The sequence below is a fragment of the Chionomys nivalis genome, chromosome 14 (genome assembly GCF_950005125.1).
Source record: "Chionomys nivalis chromosome 14, mChiNiv1.1, whole genome shotgun sequence".
Lineage (NCBI taxonomy): Eukaryota > Metazoa > Chordata > Mammalia > Rodentia > Cricetidae > Chionomys > Chionomys nivalis.
Window position 1 is genome coordinate 61,118,269 of NC_080099.1, and position 17,655 is coordinate 61,135,923.

The following is a 17,655-nucleotide window of genomic DNA, read 5'->3' on the forward strand; positions in this document are numbered from 1 at the left end:
TCATTAAGACATGAATCACCTTTGGTGAATGGAAGAGATTTGTAAAGAGGATTAGAAAGAAAGAAGTTAGCCAGGCATAAAACATATATATTTTTTCCAAATTAGGAGCATCTATTACCTTTATATTGCATTCTTTAAATATGATTTTAAATATAAAGACCACTTTGTTAAAGGCGCAGTTATGTAATTAGAAAGCATTTCCCCCAGTATACTACAGAAGTAGAAGAAAACAGAATTGATGTTGAGATCCTAAGGATGACAGTCCAAGACCAAGATTTGCCCGGCACCCCTCACTCCAAAGCAGTGTACTCAATTCTCCAAGGGAATGAGAACGGGAACTTCAGAATCACAACAGACCCGAACACAAATGAAGGAGTCCTGTGTGTTATCAAGGTATGTAATAATCATAGACGTATTCTTTGAGGCATTCAAACCTGTGCTTCAGCTTTGATATAAAAATTACAACCTTCTATGAGCCTTTCTCAGAAGAGCTACAGGCAGTTAAAGGACGCACAGGGAGGGGAGTTACTTACTCTAAACCCAGGAGGAGGACTTGGGAAGAAGGGATTTTGTGGTGGGGAAAGGGGATGAGAGACGATAACTGGGTCTTTGACAAAAAGACATTATATGCAAGAAGTTGATTTATAGTAAATGAATTAGAAATAAATATTTCCAGTGTGTATATAATCACACAAGTGCAGTATGGTGCTGAAATGGTTTTCACAGACACTTTTCTATTATTGTATTCTTTCTTAGAAGAAACTCACATCAGACAGAAACTTCATTCCTCCGTAGATAGGTTTACTAAACTAAAGAAGAGCAATGCTGGATCTGACGCTTGCCTTGCTGGCCTGCTTTGAGTGTCCACGCTCCCTGGTGCTCTTTGAATCACTGGGCCCATGTCTCCCTCTTGCATGCCTTTTCTCTTTTAATTTCCCAGGGGTAGTTAAAAGCTTTCTGAAGAATTTACTTTTTGATAAGATTCTCATAAAATTATACTGTATATTCTTCTTCTTCTCTTTTTCCTGATCTTCTGTATTTCTTCCCTACTCTTTTTCCTTTAAATTTAACTTGTTTCAGGGGTCCTACTTGTATTATAAACAATTATGATCCATTTTATTAGTGTTTAAACTTACAAAAGAAAAATGAAGATAGGATCTTCCAAAGCAAAATAGGGAGGGAAGTGGTTGAATTTTAACTTTTTTTTTTATTATTATTATTTTATTATTTTATTTTTCTTTTTAGCCAGGGCTTCTCTGTAGCTTTGGAGCCTGTCCTGGAATAGTTCTTGTAGGCCAGGCTGGCCTTGAACTCACAGAGATCCACCTGCCTCTGCCTCCCGAGTGCTGAGATTAAAGGCGTGTGTCACCACTGCCTGGATATATTAAGAAGTTAATAATTGATCTTTGTGTCAGCATCAACCTTGGGTAACATTTTAACACTAAGAACGCCATTTCCTTTCTGTTGAAAGTTGGAATCAGTCGTGCTCTCTATAACAGTACCTTGACTGATGGATGCATGCTTGTTACACAGCCACTGAACTATGAATCCAGTCGCCAAGTCATTCTGCAAATCGGTGTCCTCAATGAAGCCCAGTTCTCTAAAGCTGCCAACGGACAGACCCCCACAATGTGCACCACGACTGTGACTGTGAAAATTAAAGACAGTGATGAGGGCCCCGAGTGCCAGCCACCAGTCAAAGTCATTCAGAGCAAAGACGGGCTGCCAGCCGGCCAAGAGCTCCTCGGCTACAAAGCCATGGACCCCGAAACAAGCAGCTCTGACGGCATAAGGTGATATACCTTCCTAAAAGCCCCTGCATTTTCACTGAGGCATGAGCTACTTATTTCATATTTCGAAATGGTCAGTGTGTCCACGCTTTGGTCATTTGTTGTTTGCTTTCTAAAACCCAGGTATCAGAAGGTAGGAGATGAAGATAACTGGTTTGAAATTAATGAAAGCACCGGAAACTTGAAAACCCTAAAAATATTAGACAGAGAGTCAAAATTTGTGAAAAACAACCAGTACAATATTTCAGTTGTGGCGATGGATACACGTGAGTGATATTTTCTTAAAATAAAATGTGAATATGGAATGTGTGTCTAAGAAAACGTGGGGCAAGGGCTGTCTGTGTCTAGGTCAAATTTTAGTCCAGTCATTGTTTATACTGTGGTGCTAATAGTCTAGAGTGCACAAAAATGTGTTCAGTATGCTTGCTCAGTTTACTCAGCTCACCCTTCAGTCCTCTGTCCACCCCTCAAGCAAAGCTACCTGAGAGAAAAGGACCGAAGTCTAGTTTTGAGTATTGGATTATTCATTTCTCCTGAGGGATCACTGGGTTGCTTCCTCTTTCATTAGATTACAATGATGCCTTGAACTTGCTCAACGGGCTCAACCTACCTAAAACAATCTAGTCCAGGGCAGGTTCATTCTGAGCATCTCTTAAAGGAATAATCCAATGTTGGTTGACACCTTTGGTGGAGTTTGGGATTAGTTCTCCAACCACTGACATAGGAAAAAGTAGTTTTCTTCAATGGAGTATCGCGGTGTAACCAAACTTAAGGGCAGTAGGTGGCTAACACAAAATAAACTCTGGTAGTTTTGAAGTTTTTGTATTCTTCTTCTTCTTTTTTTTTTGGAGGGGGGGGTTAGGTTACTATTTCTGTGATGAAACACCATGATCAAAAGCATGGTGCCTCCAGGAACCTGGAGGGAGGAGCTGATGCAGAGGCATGAAAGGGTGTTGCTCACTGGCTTGCTCCTTAAGGCTTGTGCAGCCTGTTTTCTTGTAGAATCCAGGACTACCAGTCTGGGGATGGTACCACCCATAATGGACTAGATCCTCCTGCATTAACTACTAATTAAGAAAATGCCCTACAGGCTTGCCTGTATCGTGATCTTCCAGCATTTTCTCAATTAAGACTCATTCCTCTTTGATGAATCTAGCTTGTGTCAGGTTGACATAGAACCAGCCAGGATGTTCACCTTATAGGTCTTTTGCTTATTTATGTATTATATACCTGGTTTCTGGTTTTGTATTTTTGTGTGTGCAAATGTGTATATTTCATAATCTATATGTGTTTCTTGTGTTTCCTTTGGCTCTTTTATTTTGACCTTTTGGGTTTGTAGTATTTTATCTTACCTTAGTATTATTATGTTTTAATAGGCCTGTTTTTTTTCTATTGAGAGAGAAAGAAAGGGTACAGAGTTGGGAGGGTGGGGGGGATCTGGGAGTAGTTGGGGGAGGGGAAACAGTTATTAGAAAATATTGCATAAAAACCTATTTTCAATTAAATAGCAACAACAATAAAAGATTAGTTCTATAACAAACTCTATAGAGAGCCTCTGTCAAATACTGTCAACCATCAAGTAGTGATCTCGAAACTTTTGAAATAAGCCCCTACTGAAACCATGTTAGATAGTTTAAATAAATATATACATATAAAATGTGCTAGTAGTGTGTGCTGGTGTACACATGTACTATTATGCAATGCATTATATAAATCTATATCATAGAAATAAGTGAAATGAAAGTTAAACAGAAGTTTCACTTTAATTATGTACTTCCCTATGTAAGACAAATCCTCGTAGAGATAAAGCAAAGTGACCTTGGGCTTTTTAGACAGAGCTAATTCTTTGGCCTCTTTGAGTAATCAAAAAAGGTCTCTGCTGTTTTTAGATACACTAACTACATAATGCCAGACAGTAACAGGCTATCTCTACACGTCTTGAATTTGCTTAAGTTAATAACATACAATGATTCCCCAGACCCTATTTAGGTTATAGTATTTTTACAATTTTTTATATCAAATTGTGTGTGTGTGTGTGTGTGTGTGTAGAATGTGGGTGCAGGTGACCAAAGAAGCTATAGATGTTGGCACCCCAAAGAGCTGGAGTTACAGGTGGTTGTGAGCGACTTGGTAAGGATGCTCATACTTGAGCTTAGATCCTCTAGAAGAGCCGCCCATGCTCTTCACCATTGAGCCGCCTCCATAGCCCCTTTGCTGTAGTTTTAAAGCAACAGCTGCATCTACTGAAAGAAAGAGAGACAAAGGTTAAGTAATTAAGATGCCAGCTGCTGACTGTTTGTGGAGACAGGGTAGGCTGACTCACACTCTCTGGGCTCAAGGCTTTTCTCACCTCTCAGTTCTCCTGCCTTCGGATAAAAATATCACATCCCCTTCAGGGAGAGGAGCATCAACATTATAGAACCCTCCTCCCAGCTAAGAACATCCAGGATTCAAAATTTGAACTGTCTCCAAATGTGAATGTCATTACCGAGTAACCTACCTGCATATTTTCCTTCCTTTTGTTCCACACCTCAAACATATATTCTTTTCATACAGTTATTTTACTATAAGCTCAAAACCCTACAGAATAATGGAGAGAGAATTAACTGAGAAACATATTAACATAATAAACTTTCCAATTCGTGAAATTTGTTATTCTTTCTTTAAAATGTTTGTTATTCCTACAAGTAAAAATGAAATCTAAGTGGCTTACACATATATTTATGATGGGAAACGGGGCTCTCTCTCTACTCATTTACTTTTACATGTTGATTATGTATTAAATTCTAGCACAAGGGCATGGAAATTAGGGGATTATAGATGAGGATTTGGTCTTGTTACTAATGTAAGGTTTACTGTTTTATTTTCTCAGAAGAGACTCTACGGTATGGGAGTTTTACCAGTCGAGAGTGTTTAGATGTCATTACGCACAGAGAGAATTCAGAGACTCTCATATTGAAGCAGAAAGAAGCAAAGATTATAGAAAGGCTGGCAGTGGATGAAAGAAAAATGTAATTCTAATTTAGAGAGGAGGAAATTGCAGAGAGGAAAATATAAGAAAGTAACCTTGTTCTTTAGTGCAGAAAGTAGGCATGATACAACCTAGGTAGGTTCTGGAAAAGATGAGGATACCACAAACTTTAATGAGAAAGTCATATGGCAGCATAAAGAATAAATTGGGTTTTTTTTTTGAGTTTTAGTTTTTATGTAGGGATGTAAGAGTACTATACAATGGAACTTTGTTTTGATGCTCAAAGGTATTTCTAGACAATAAATTAGGAAGTCCTACTGACTTTAGAATCCACTTTAGAAGCCCATTCTTTGAATTTCTCCTGTGCAGCATCCTTGCCTGTCAGGCTGATTTCTGTGTGGTCAGTCTAGAGGACCCTGTTCTACACACCATACTCCTAGAACATGAGAATACCAGTGTCCCTCCAAGCCTCTCCCCAAACTCATATTCTTTAAATTATTCAAATGAGTAGCAATGACAGCTTCTTGATTGTTACCATTAATCCTTGTTTGATTCTTAACATTGCAACTTAAGCATTTGTGACTCTGAAAATATGCCTTCACTTTTTCTCATTCCTATTTTTTTACCCTAGATTGGTTATGAACTCAATTTTTTTTCTTTTGGTAAACTTTCTTTTTATTAGGCATCAAGATAAGAATTTGGTGTATGTATGTTTAATGAAGATTTGTGTGTATGTCCATATGCATGCACCGTCTTTAGGAAGCTAGAAGAGGGCTTTGAATTCCATGATAAAAAGATAAAGTTCTGTGGCTGTGCCCAGGAGCAGACTTAGCAAGATGGAGGCTAGGAATGGGGCCAGGGTGTCAAAGGAGTTAGGGTCTCAGTTCCTGAGAAGTTGGCTCTTTCCTGTGAAGAGACTGAATTAACAGTACCAAGGCCTCTGTGTGTTTGCCCTCTAACACTTTTGAAATATTCTGTGTTCCCCTTGTGTGCACTGCTTTGTCAGCTTTCTGCTGAATTTGCCCCGTTTGCCCCTAAAAACTGTCTAGAAGATGCTGTATTTCCTAATAAACTTGTTTGGCATAAAACAGCTTGCACAGTAACTACCGATACCAGTTTTTTTTTTTTTTTTTTATCTTCTTTAACTTCTCATCTTCTGGTCCTCCCCCTTCGAACTCTGTCACTGAAGAAAGACATACTTGTCTTTGTCACTTAATGCATATGTTACCATTTAAACTGGGGTCCTCTGAAACAGTAACAAGTGCTCCTTCCCAATGAGTTCCAAATAATGCAAATGTCAATATTTGCTATTTTTCTCTGTGTTGAGACGCTCATAACCCTCCAGGTCTGGGTTGTGAAATTCACTACTGAGGACACCCTATAACATTGAGGTGTACTTGATACTTGAAACAATTGAGCTCAACCTTTATAAAATACCTTCTTTTTTAAAAGCTTCTTATAAAAGTCTTAAAATTGTTATTGAGTGGCTATCATATCAAAGCAGTATTTTATTTCATTCCAAAAGGAACACACACAATGCTGGGAGTTAATGGGCATACCCCAACTTGAGAAGAAAAAACATGGTCTCTTTCAAATAATAAAGAACTCCAATCATTCAGGAACTGACTTTAATACAGAAACTTCCATCTAAGAATTAATATTTGAAGTCTAGTTCTAGTCATGGTTCATACAGAAAGAGTAGATTCCATTTTGTAAGCACGTCTTCACTTCTGTACAATATTAACATATTTGCAAAATTCTGAAAAACACATCTCAGAGCATTTAAATTGTGTATCTGGTGAGAATGTGGGTGATCCCTCCTATCTACAATGAAAGCTTGTATCATCAATATTTATTTTACAATGAGCAAGTTTTATTTTTACAACCCCATATTCCCTTTGGTTCGTTATATGTATGTAAGTGTTATCGACAAGAATCTCTAGTGCATTTCTGTAATTTGAGAAAATTTTATTTGAAGATCCTTATGTAGCATAAAACATCTACTTTTCATGTATCCACTCTCCATAATATTTGTCAGGCAAATACATAGTTGCAAGACTTAAAAATGATAGCTAAATGAATGATTAGTGTTTTTAAATATAGACTTAAATGAATTTCAATTTGCTTTGGTATGGAGTAACTTAGGTTCTATTTATCCTAGTTGGCCGGTCCTGCACGGGAACACTGGTAGTTCTTCTGGAAGATTTTAATGATCACCCACCGCAGGTTGACAAAGACCTCACCATTTGTCAGCAGGAGAAGGATTATGCTGTTCTGGAGCCTGTTGACCTAGATGGGCCTGATAATGGTCCACCTTTTCAGTTTTTCTTGGATAATTCTGCCAGTAAACTTTGGACTCTAGAACCACAGGATGGTAAGTGCTTAACGTTAAATCTTGTAAGCAATCCCGGCTCAAAATTGCTTAAGGTTTTTGCTTGCACCTTGGTTAGTCATCATAAATACATATGTACTGTAAGAAGTTATTGATTGCGGAAAAATAACACACACACAAACACACACACATATAATTTGTTTCTCTAGACAGGGTTTCTCTGTGTAGCTTTGGAGCCTGTTCTGGAACTCATTTTGTAGCCAGGGTGGCCTTGAACTCAGAGATCTGCCTGCCTCCTGAGTGTTGGGATTAAAGGTGTGCACCACCACTGCCCAGCTAAATAATAAGGCCTTAATATCTAAGAGTCTATCTGTCATCATTATAAATATATCTACCATAAATCTATTATTTATCTATATACATCATCTATTCTTTAATCAATTATCTATGTAACACCTATCAATTATTAACCTATGTATGCATGTGTCTGTGTATTAATCATTAGTTATTTATCTTATGCATGTTACACTTAGACTTTTGGTCTAAATATCTTTTAAGGAAATATAAAAATATAAAAATATATAAAATATAAAAATCATTTTTTTTTCATTTTTTGAGGCAGGATCTCTCTACATAGCCCTGGCTTTTCTGGGACATTGACCTGGAGCTCACAGAGATTCACCTGCCTCTGCTTCTGGAGCACTGGGATTAGAGGCACGCGCCACCACTCCCAGCCTGAGATTGATCTGTTTTTCGTGTAATGTCAACTCTTTTCTTAGTTTTTTGAAAGGTCATATCATTTTTAAGAAAGAAAAAGGAATCATTAAAGTTTTGATTGCAGATTAATTCCTTAAAGACACAGCAAGTGGGAACAATGTTGCTGCTGGGATATCATATTAATATATACTTTCTTTACTCTTTTTCATTTAGGTAAACGTGCCATTCTTCGCCAACGACACAATCTCAATTATAACTATTATTCTGTGCCAATCCAAATACAAGATAGACATGGTTTCTCTGCAAAACATATGCTATCAGTGAGAGTGTGTGACTGTTCAGTTCCCTCCGAATGTAGGATGAGTGCTAAGGAGGAAAGGGACATTAAACCAAAAGTAATCCTTGGGAAATGGGCCATTCTCTCCATGGTCCTGGGCTCCGCACTGCTACTGTGTAAGTATCATTATCCAAAGCGTGTTAACTCAAGTGTTATAGAGCACTTATGTGTTCATTTTCCATTATTGTAACAAAATCCTGGAAAAAATAACTTAAAAAGAGAAGAGGTTTGCTTTGCTGTCATTTCAGAGACGTTGGTCCATGACTAACAGGCTCTGTTGTGTTGTGTCTGTGACCGATAGCACCTGACCAACCAAAGCTACTTACCTTATGATAGTTAGAAACCAAAAAGGGAGTGAGAAGAGGTTAGTGTTCCACTCTTCCCTTGAAAAATGCATCTCCAGTAATACGACTTCCTCTCATTAAGGCTCACCCTTTGAAGATCCTGCTACCTCTCAGTAGCACTCTGAGGTAGAGAACAAGACATTAACACATGGGCTGCTGGGAACCACTTGTTCCAGCTACAGTAGTCTAGAAAGATGTGCAGCAGTTCTTTATATTAATGACATGTATAACTGTCGGCACATGTATAATTGTTACTGCATGTGCCCGTTAAAAACTTGACCCTCCTTTGTAAGTGGGCCTCTGAGTTATAGATGAAACAGCAATAACAGCAGATTAAAACTATTTAGAGGTCATGTTTAATTCTTCAGAAGTTACTTATGATACAGTGAAGATTTCTGAAAAGTTGTAGAGAAAGTTTTTAAAATCTTATTTTTATTTGTTTTTTAAATTTTTTGTTTATTGTCAGATTATTTTAATATCTACCAGAATGTAAAACAGTATTACTTTACCTTGCTTTCTCATTTATTTAGGTATTCTGTTTACATGTTTCTGTGTGACTACTACGAAGAGAACAGTCAAAAAATGCTTCCCCGATGATGTGGCCCAGCAAAATTTAATTGTATCAAATACTGAAGGACCGGGAGAGGAAGTGACGGTAATCAGAATTAAAATCCCACTGAATTCTTCAGTGATTCAATGAACATAATTGATTACTCTGTAGTAATAACAAAATGTAATAGTTATAGACCCTCACTGTACCAAGTAGACATTGAAGTACCCTGTATAGTTTTTTTTCCATGTCCATTTATATTGGTGTCAAAGAACGACTATAACACACCAAATGACTCAAACAATGAAAACACATGTTCTCACTGTTTTGTAGGGTAAGAATCAGAGATAAAATATTGACAGAGTCATGTTTTCCTCCAAAGGCCCTGTGGAACGATGTCCTAAGCTTTATTCACTTCTAGTCCCTTACTTTGTAACCACAAAAAGCGATTTTCATGGTATTATCTCTTGTGTGTTTTATAATCCAAATTTCCCTTTTGTTGTGAGTAGCGGCGGCGGGGCTGCGTCCTGCCACCCGGCTAGCTTTACACCCGAAATAATTACACAGAAACTGTATTCTTATAATCACTGCCTGGCCCATTAGTTCTAGCATCTTATTGGCTAATTCTTACATATTGATCTAACCCATTTTTAATAATCTGTGTAGCACCACGAGCTGGTGGCTTACCAGGGAGATCTTAACCTGCGTCTGTCTGTGTGGAGTGGGAGAATCATGGTGACTGCCTGACTCGGCTTCTTTCTCCCAGCATTCTGTTTTGTTTTCTCCACCTACCTAATTTTCTGTCCTATCAAAAGGCCAAGACAGTTTCTTTATTAGTTAACCAATGAAAGCAACAGATAGACAAATGACCCACCTCCATCACCCTTTCTGTAAGAGCACTGGTCATATTAGACCAGATACTCACCTAATCTGGTATGGCTTCCTTGAAACTTAACATGATCACATCTGCAGTGACCTTGAAGTGAGGACCTCAACACAAGAATTCTTGGGGGACAGAGTTTGACTCAGTATGTCCATGATATGGTTCTTAAGATTATCGTGATTTTGCATGTGAAGGACATAGCCAGCATGTGACTTATCTATGGTAGCAAAGAGTTGGTTTCAATGCCATTGATTGATTTTCAAACTCTCTCTTTAGGAGGCAAATATTAGACTCCCCGCACAGACATTCTGTGATACAAGCACATCTGTTGGGACTCTTGGTGGCCAAGGAATGAAAACACAACAAAACTTTGAGATGGTCAAAGGAGGCTACACTTTGGAGTCCAACAAAGGAGGTGGCCACCACACCTTGGAGTCCAACAAGGGAGGTGTGCTGGGAGCAGCAGACACTGGCCGATATGCATACACAGACTGGCAAAGTTTCACTCAACCCCGGCTTGGTGAAGTAAGTCCCCCAAGTTCTCAAGTGCCCACTACGTGAAATCCCAACATGATTTATAAACAGAATATCCCAAAGTACCATTTCATACACCTGAAACACACCTTTCCATCTCTTATACCAGTGCAGGCAATGATGTCAAGTGCAAACTCAGAGCAAAAATACTCTTTCAAAGTTCAGTTTTTAAAATATGACTTCCAAGACTTTAGGACTAGTTTATGCGGATGCCATTGGGATACTAAGAGACTGATGTCTTCTTCACTAAATATTATCAGAAAAAGATCTGTGAAAAATTGACTAGTATTATGAACAGATCATAAATTGCCAACATTTTGCCAGCATGTTGGAATTCTATATGTAAGGTTAGGACATCTTGCCTACCTAAATCAACTAGCTAGGTTTGTGAGCTTTAATCTTAGGTTCTATCTCAGGATTTTGAGTACTTTCCTTGTTTGTTTCAGATTACTCAGACTAGTGTGAGTCACATTAGTGTGTTCGATAATTATAGCTGCATAACATGTTATATATGTTCCTCATGTTATATATATATATATATATATATATACATTAATGTATTAGACTCTTACAAATATATAACAGTATAAATGCAAGAACCACAACCTACATTGGTTTTCTCCCCATACATGAAGAAGCAATTTAGGTAAATTTCAATTAGATATACCTTTATTCAAGTGGGAAGTTGTAAGTTATTCCTGTGATATATGCATAGTCTTAGATCTTATAAATGTGTTCACTCTGACCATTTATTTATTTGCTATACTTTAAAAATGAATATAATATAGACCAATCATGTGCATTTTTTATATGTAGGAATCCATTAGAGGACACACTCTGATTAAAAATTAAACAGTAAAAGGTAAATCCAAGAATCATTTTTATGCTAGTCGGTTTAGGTGTCTTTTAAAAGACATAATAAATTGTGTTTTTTCTCCACACAGAAGGTGTATCTGTGTGGACAAGATGAGGAACACAAGCATTGTGAAGATTACGTCCGTTCGTATCACTATGAAGGCAAAGGCTCCATGGCTGGCTCTGTGGGCTGTTGCAGTGATCGGCAGGAGGAAGAAGGGCTGGAATTTTTAGATCACTTGGAACCGAAATTTAGGACATTAGCAAAGACATGTGTGAAGAAATAAACATTTTGGTTAGTAGAGCGACATCTGCAGTGAATGCAGGGGCGTCCCTGGATGCAAAAGGATAGCAGTTTGCAGTAGCAACTATGCTTATTGAAGGTGACGCCATCTATAGATGAGGATGCTTTACCAACCACAGCTCTTCAAACTCTCCTTGTCTCCAGAACTTCTGTGTTGTGTAGGCAGGAAGTTGTCACTGCTCCTTCTCTTTCTGTACATGTATGCATTGCCCTCTCAGGGCTGGACTGTGTCTGCCGCTGAAACTGGTGATGTTTGAAACTTACACTCTTTTGCATGCTATGCAAGACTCTGTGGTGGAGTTGGGTATTGTGGAAGCTTAAAACACGAATCTGCATCGTGTATATACAAATTAAATATTTTCTTCAAAATTGGGGGGAGAATTCTGTTTCTACATTGTTTTCTTTTGTGCCAAGATATCGCTTTCCCTCTCCCAGATTAGCTTCAGATAGATTTTTAAGTATTTTTAGATGTAGTCTTTTGTGTGTCTAAATAGGCTTCATTCTTGCTATACTTTTCACTCTTCCAAGGAGCACTTTCTTCACTCAGGAGCCTATGTGGCTTAGTCCTCAGATCAGGCTCCTGGAGCTCCTGTTGGAATGACATGGGTCACAACATCTTGAGCTGTAGAGATTGGTTAAGGAGTCCATGGAAACACTGGACTCCTGATCTCCATAGGCTGGCTTAGGCTCATGGATATATTTTGTTTGTCTGACTTACTGTGGGAATACTTTACATTTACAAATACATGTGCAAGTACTTTGGGAAGAATATTAGCCACTTAATTTGATACTGATGCATTATTTCAGTGGTTTTCAACTGCTCTTCATCTTCAAACCTTTTTCCAATGAGTCTTAAAGTCATCTAGTTGTAACTGGCACAGGGTTTAACACTTACCATGTGTCAATGCTACGTTAGCATCCATACTGGAACTTACTACTCAGTACACTGAGTATTAATTTGGTAATTACTCAAAGAAAAACTGGAAGACTAGAAATAATTTTGAGTAGATATACATTAAAAATTTTGATCTATTGCAGCAACACGTGTTAAATATTATTGAATTGTGAATTCATAAATACTTTAATATGAGTGGATACAAGAAGGTGTGACATTTTAATAAGATGTTATTTTTACTGATCTATAAAGAAACTATATATTCGAATGATTTTGTGGAAAACTACAGATATGTGTCAAGTTATATCTCGTGGAAACTTTATATTTAAACTAAATTGACTTTCTTAACCCATTCCTTTCTGTTATCAAACTAGATATCTGTTTCATTTAGGTTTTGTAATTAGTCCTATTATCTCAGTTAGGAAAGGAGTTTTTATTGTGAAATTGGATATAGGAATAAAATAAAACATGGCTTTGATAAACCAGATTTGGTTTTGCAAATCTCCCATAATGTATTATTTTTTGCAATCCTTGTAAGATAATTTGGAGTGGTGAAGTGATTTTTGATTTTTGAAGAAATGTCAACTCTCACAATGTAGATTATGACACTTTAGAATCTAATAGTATCAATTTGGTGCATCAAATGCCACAGTAAGTTATATTCTTCAGTATAGTTATAGAAAGTTATACGAACAGTTACAATCATTAGCTTAAAAATAGCTTAATATGCATTATCTTCATCTTACTCTTATGCTTGCTGAATTATAGATGAGGAAATTTATGTCTCAATTAGGAAGCACAATTGACTTTCACGGTAGATCTTTTTTTATCAAGAGAAGGCTCCCTGAAGTGTCAGAGAGTTATTAGAAAGCAAGGGAAGTAATCTGTATTAAGCATTTTTAGCTATTTTAAACATTTTCAAGCTATTATCAAAACTTACCTCATAGAAATTATATTTATTGTTGGATTTATTTAGGCAACTCTAGCAATTCTCTTTTTGCATCAAAATTTAAATATTAATTGTATGATGAATTAAATCTATGAAACCCTACCAGACTATAATTTAGTTTACTAATAAAGTACTGTATTTCATACAAATGTTGAGTTAATCATTGATTTAATAAATTAATAGTTATAAAATGGTTTCTATATTTCAACATCTATGAGGACCAGACAATCTGGGCATTTTAGATGTTAAGAGTTTTACTCTCCTTTTTGCAGTTTATCAGTCAAAAGTGGCATTTAGAAATCCTAAATGAAATGCCAGCCATGGAACAGTCAGTCCGTATTGACCCAACCTGTTGTCTGCTTCTCTATTAAGGCTATGGGAATACTGTATGCGGCCAGACACTGCCTTTGTCTTTCTACTTAGGGAAGCACGGTAGAGGTCTAGAAGGAGTGCGCTCTCTGAGAATGGATAGACTCACAGTGTTAGGGACCAATCAAATAAGTGAAAATACAAAAGACACCCTCTGGAAAGATGTTATCGGCATAAATATAAAATTTATTACCTCAGAGCCAACAATAGCCATTTTTAAATATGTACGTATATGTGTGTCTGAGAATCAGTATGAAAATCCTCTGAAATGGCCCTCAGGCTTCTGATGTATTCATAATGTATGATGTGTAAAGATAAATTGTTTAAAATCGGTATTGCTTAAGTTATTAATGAATGGGAACAAGGTACCTTTTGATAAACAATATCTAGAGTTACAAGTCATTCACTGACTTGTAACTTGGGGTAAGCTAAAGAAAGCATGTCCTTCCTTTGGTCAATGCTGGGCCTGACAATATGAATACATAGTATTTGAAATGTGTCTTCTGTTGTCAGTGTACAAGAGTGAGATCTGGAACTGTGAAGTTTTATTGCTGATGTTTAGGAACTATAAACCATATAACATGACATTATGAATTTCAGAAATAAATCTCAAGGATGTAGTTGAGCTATGAAAGGTTTCACCTAGAATTCAAAGATGAAATTCACAGAGTCACCTTTTCCCTGTTGAAGTTCAGGAAAATTAGGAGAAGCTGCAGTACAAAATGGGAAAGAATAGAGGGGTGTGATTCGGGGGCAAACTGATGTTCCCCATACCTGGGCAGCTGGGGTTGATCCACAGGACTCCAGGGAAAAGGAAACCCAGAGTGGAAGCAAAGCTTTCTTTCTTCGCCTTTGCCTCTCATGAAATGTGTAGTGAGCGAGGAATTCCAGACTGGATAATGGTTGATAGCTCCCAGTTTCCTTAGACAGTAAGTCCATGAAACATTCCACATGTAGTTGCTATCCTACAAGAGGGATGGAACTGCCTTGGGTGCCATCATTGGTCTCATTGCTCATCTGGGAGACCAACATGGAAAATATTGTCTGAGAAATTCTCAAAAATGCAAAATCTTGAGTTTTGGCCTGAAGGACCTCCACTGGAGGCTCTGAACTGGACCCAGCCCCCAGATTTCTGACATAGTCCACCTTAGCGACCCTTCTGCTATCCTTTATCTCAGTGCTAGCTCTTTTATTCCCAGTGTCCTGTGGTTCCAGAAACATGGCCATTGCCTGACAGCCCGTCAGGGCAAGTGCGTCTCAAAGCCTACCTCAGCCTTAATGAATTAGAATCTGCGTTTTAGGAAGAGCGCCAGGGGATGTGTATACCCACGGAACTCTGATAAGCTTCAGGTAAACTATGAGGAGAGAGGAAAGACAGAACCTACTAGCAAGAAAGCAAAGCCATTTTAGCGGAGTACAATGGACAGAGCAGGTGGCCGAGAGCAGCAGGCCCAAGACTGCTATCCTTGCTGAGGGATGACGCACATTTGAAACCATCTCCCATCATTTGCAAAGGGTCAGCCTCTTCCCTCATGTGGATAACTGACTTTCTGAGGACTTTATGTCTCAATAAGACCTTACACTGTAAGGAACATGGGGACAGACAATGTGCTCAAACTCTAATAAAGGGCATTTTCATTGCCTCTTAATGAATTCATGTTTCCCACCCCAAAATGAGATTAAGGGAATCACATTTAACAAAATTCTGCAAATTTTGATCATGCCTATGAAAACTATTTGTACAATTTTATCTAATCACAAAGTTGAAGAGCCCCAGTGATTGACACAACACTACCAGGATCACTTTGATGAGCAGATGCTTTGCTGCAGTCTCTTTTTTGTATGGTTTATCATTGGTGTGCTCTTCAAGTTTTATTTTGTTGGGTGTGACTGATACAGAATATCATAGGAGTGGTTAAGACATTATCAAAACCAGTCTTTTGTGTCAAGCAATCCCATCCTGTCAAGATGGTTCTTCATCTTACTATTATTATTTCTAGTCTGGCAAATCATGTAGAAAAATACCAATGTGTACAAGGTCTAGAAAGATGACTAAGCTGATAAAAAGTACCTGCTGTGCAAGTCTGAAAATCTGAGTTCAAATCCTCAGGCCCCATCTAAAAGTGGGACTCCTGTACTCCTACAGCATAAATGAATGGTGGGGAAAGGAGAATTCCCATAAAACAACATGATACCTGCCTCATACAAGGTAGAAAATGAGGGACGAAACCCAAGGTTGTCCTCTGACATCCACTTCTGAGTGTCTGCATTGATGGAGGAAGGTCATTGGTTAAAAAATAAAGAAACTGCTTGGCCCTCATAGGTTAGAACATAGGTGGATGGAGTAAACAGAACAGAATGCTGGGAGGAAGAGGAAGTGTGCTCAGACTTGATAGCTCTCCTCTCTGGGGCAGATGTGATGAGGCTCCGACCCAGGATGGACGTAGGCTAGAATCTTCCCGGTAAGCGCACCTTGGGGTGCTACATACATTATTAGAAATGGGCTAGTCCAGGTGCAAGAGTTAGCCGAGAAGAGGCTAGATATAATGGTCCAAGCAGTGTTTAAAAGAATACAGTTTTTGTGTTGTTATTTCGGGGCATAAGCTAGCCAGGCGACTAGGAGCTGGGGTGGCAGCAACACAGCCCACAGCTCCCACTACACTGCATTTATACATACTAATGTGTATACACACACACACACACACACACTCAGACATATACACTCATACACAACATATACACACGTACTCATACACACTCATACTCACATACATATACATGTATTCTCACTCATGCACATACACATGCACCTTCAAATATTCCTACACACTTACGCACCATACGTGCTCATAAACACTCAAATGGTATTCACTAATATACACTCACATACACATACACTCATACATACATTTACACAACGCTCACACACACATCCCCTCACACGTATGCTTACATACTTAAAAGCACACATATTCACACACACACACACACACACAGACAAGTTTTTAATAGTTAATTTAAAAATTTTAGGAGCAGTGAGAACTCACTAAGTAAAGGAACTTGTTTTTAAGCCTGAGAACTAAATTCAATCCCTAGGCCTCACACAGTAGAAGGAAAACATGATTCCTGCAAATTGTCCTCTGACTTTCATACATTTCCCTTTGGTGTACACACACACATGTGACGAAACACATGAAAAATTAGTAGTCTGGTGCAATATTAATAAAATTCTTTTAAAAATATTGTATGCATAGCATAGGCATATGATTTAAAATAAATAAGAACTAAAATAGAATTCTTTTTATATTAAATCATATATTAATATTTATATATTAATATAAAATGTTGAATTTGATTTTTGTGTTTTGGTGTAATTATATTCGGCATTAAAAAGATACGTTGCTGATCCGCATACGTCTGCTGCTGTTCATGGCAGTTACGGCAGAGATTCCAGGGTACCGAGCATCCATCTCCTAATATCTATTTCTGAGTCTAACTTTATTGAGTGGATATGTGCCTAGATAAGACATCATTATTTACTAACCTTCTACACTAAATGTGGTATTGTCTTAAATTCTGACCAATGAGAAGTGAAAATATTATGCATGAAGCTCATGGGTAGAAATCTAAAGAGAATTAATTCCCCTGAAAAGAAGCATTTTTCTATCCTCTTGACTATATTTAATATGTGATGAATTCCCTGGTACTAAGTAGTCATTTGGTGTACATCAGATCAGAGGCTTTGAACCAACAGTGGCAGAAGTAAGAACTGAAAAAGACTAAAGCAAAGAACAGTGGCCCGCACTTTTAATTCCAGCAGTCAGG

The 17,655-nt window shown here is 37.8% G+C and overlaps 1 protein-coding gene across 2 annotated transcripts in view; it reads left to right on the top strand.

The window, feature by feature from the left end:
* The window catches only part of Dsc1 (desmocollin 1), a 29,677-nt gene extending 18,077 nt beyond the window's left edge, over window positions 1-11,600 (top strand). Inside the window, exons 9-16 of one of the 2 annotated variants that reach the window (XM_057789002.1) lie at window positions 208-393; window positions 1,534-1,793; window positions 1,914-2,056; window positions 6,923-7,135; window positions 8,024-8,263; window positions 9,022-9,146; window positions 10,201-10,449; window positions 11,403-11,600. In XM_057789002.1, the coding sequence (XP_057644985.1) occupies window positions 208-393; window positions 1,534-1,793; window positions 1,914-2,056; window positions 6,923-7,135; window positions 8,024-8,263; window positions 9,022-9,146; window positions 10,201-10,449; window positions 11,403-11,600 (1,614 nt within the window). Of the gene's footprint in view, window positions 1-207; window positions 394-1,533; window positions 1,794-1,913; window positions 2,057-6,922; window positions 7,136-8,023; window positions 8,264-9,021; window positions 9,147-10,200; window positions 10,450-11,274; window positions 11,311-11,402 lie in introns of those variants that run through there. The other variant, XM_057789003.1, reaches the window with a different exon arrangement.
* The last annotated feature ends 6,055 nt before the right edge of the window (window positions 11,601-17,655 follow it).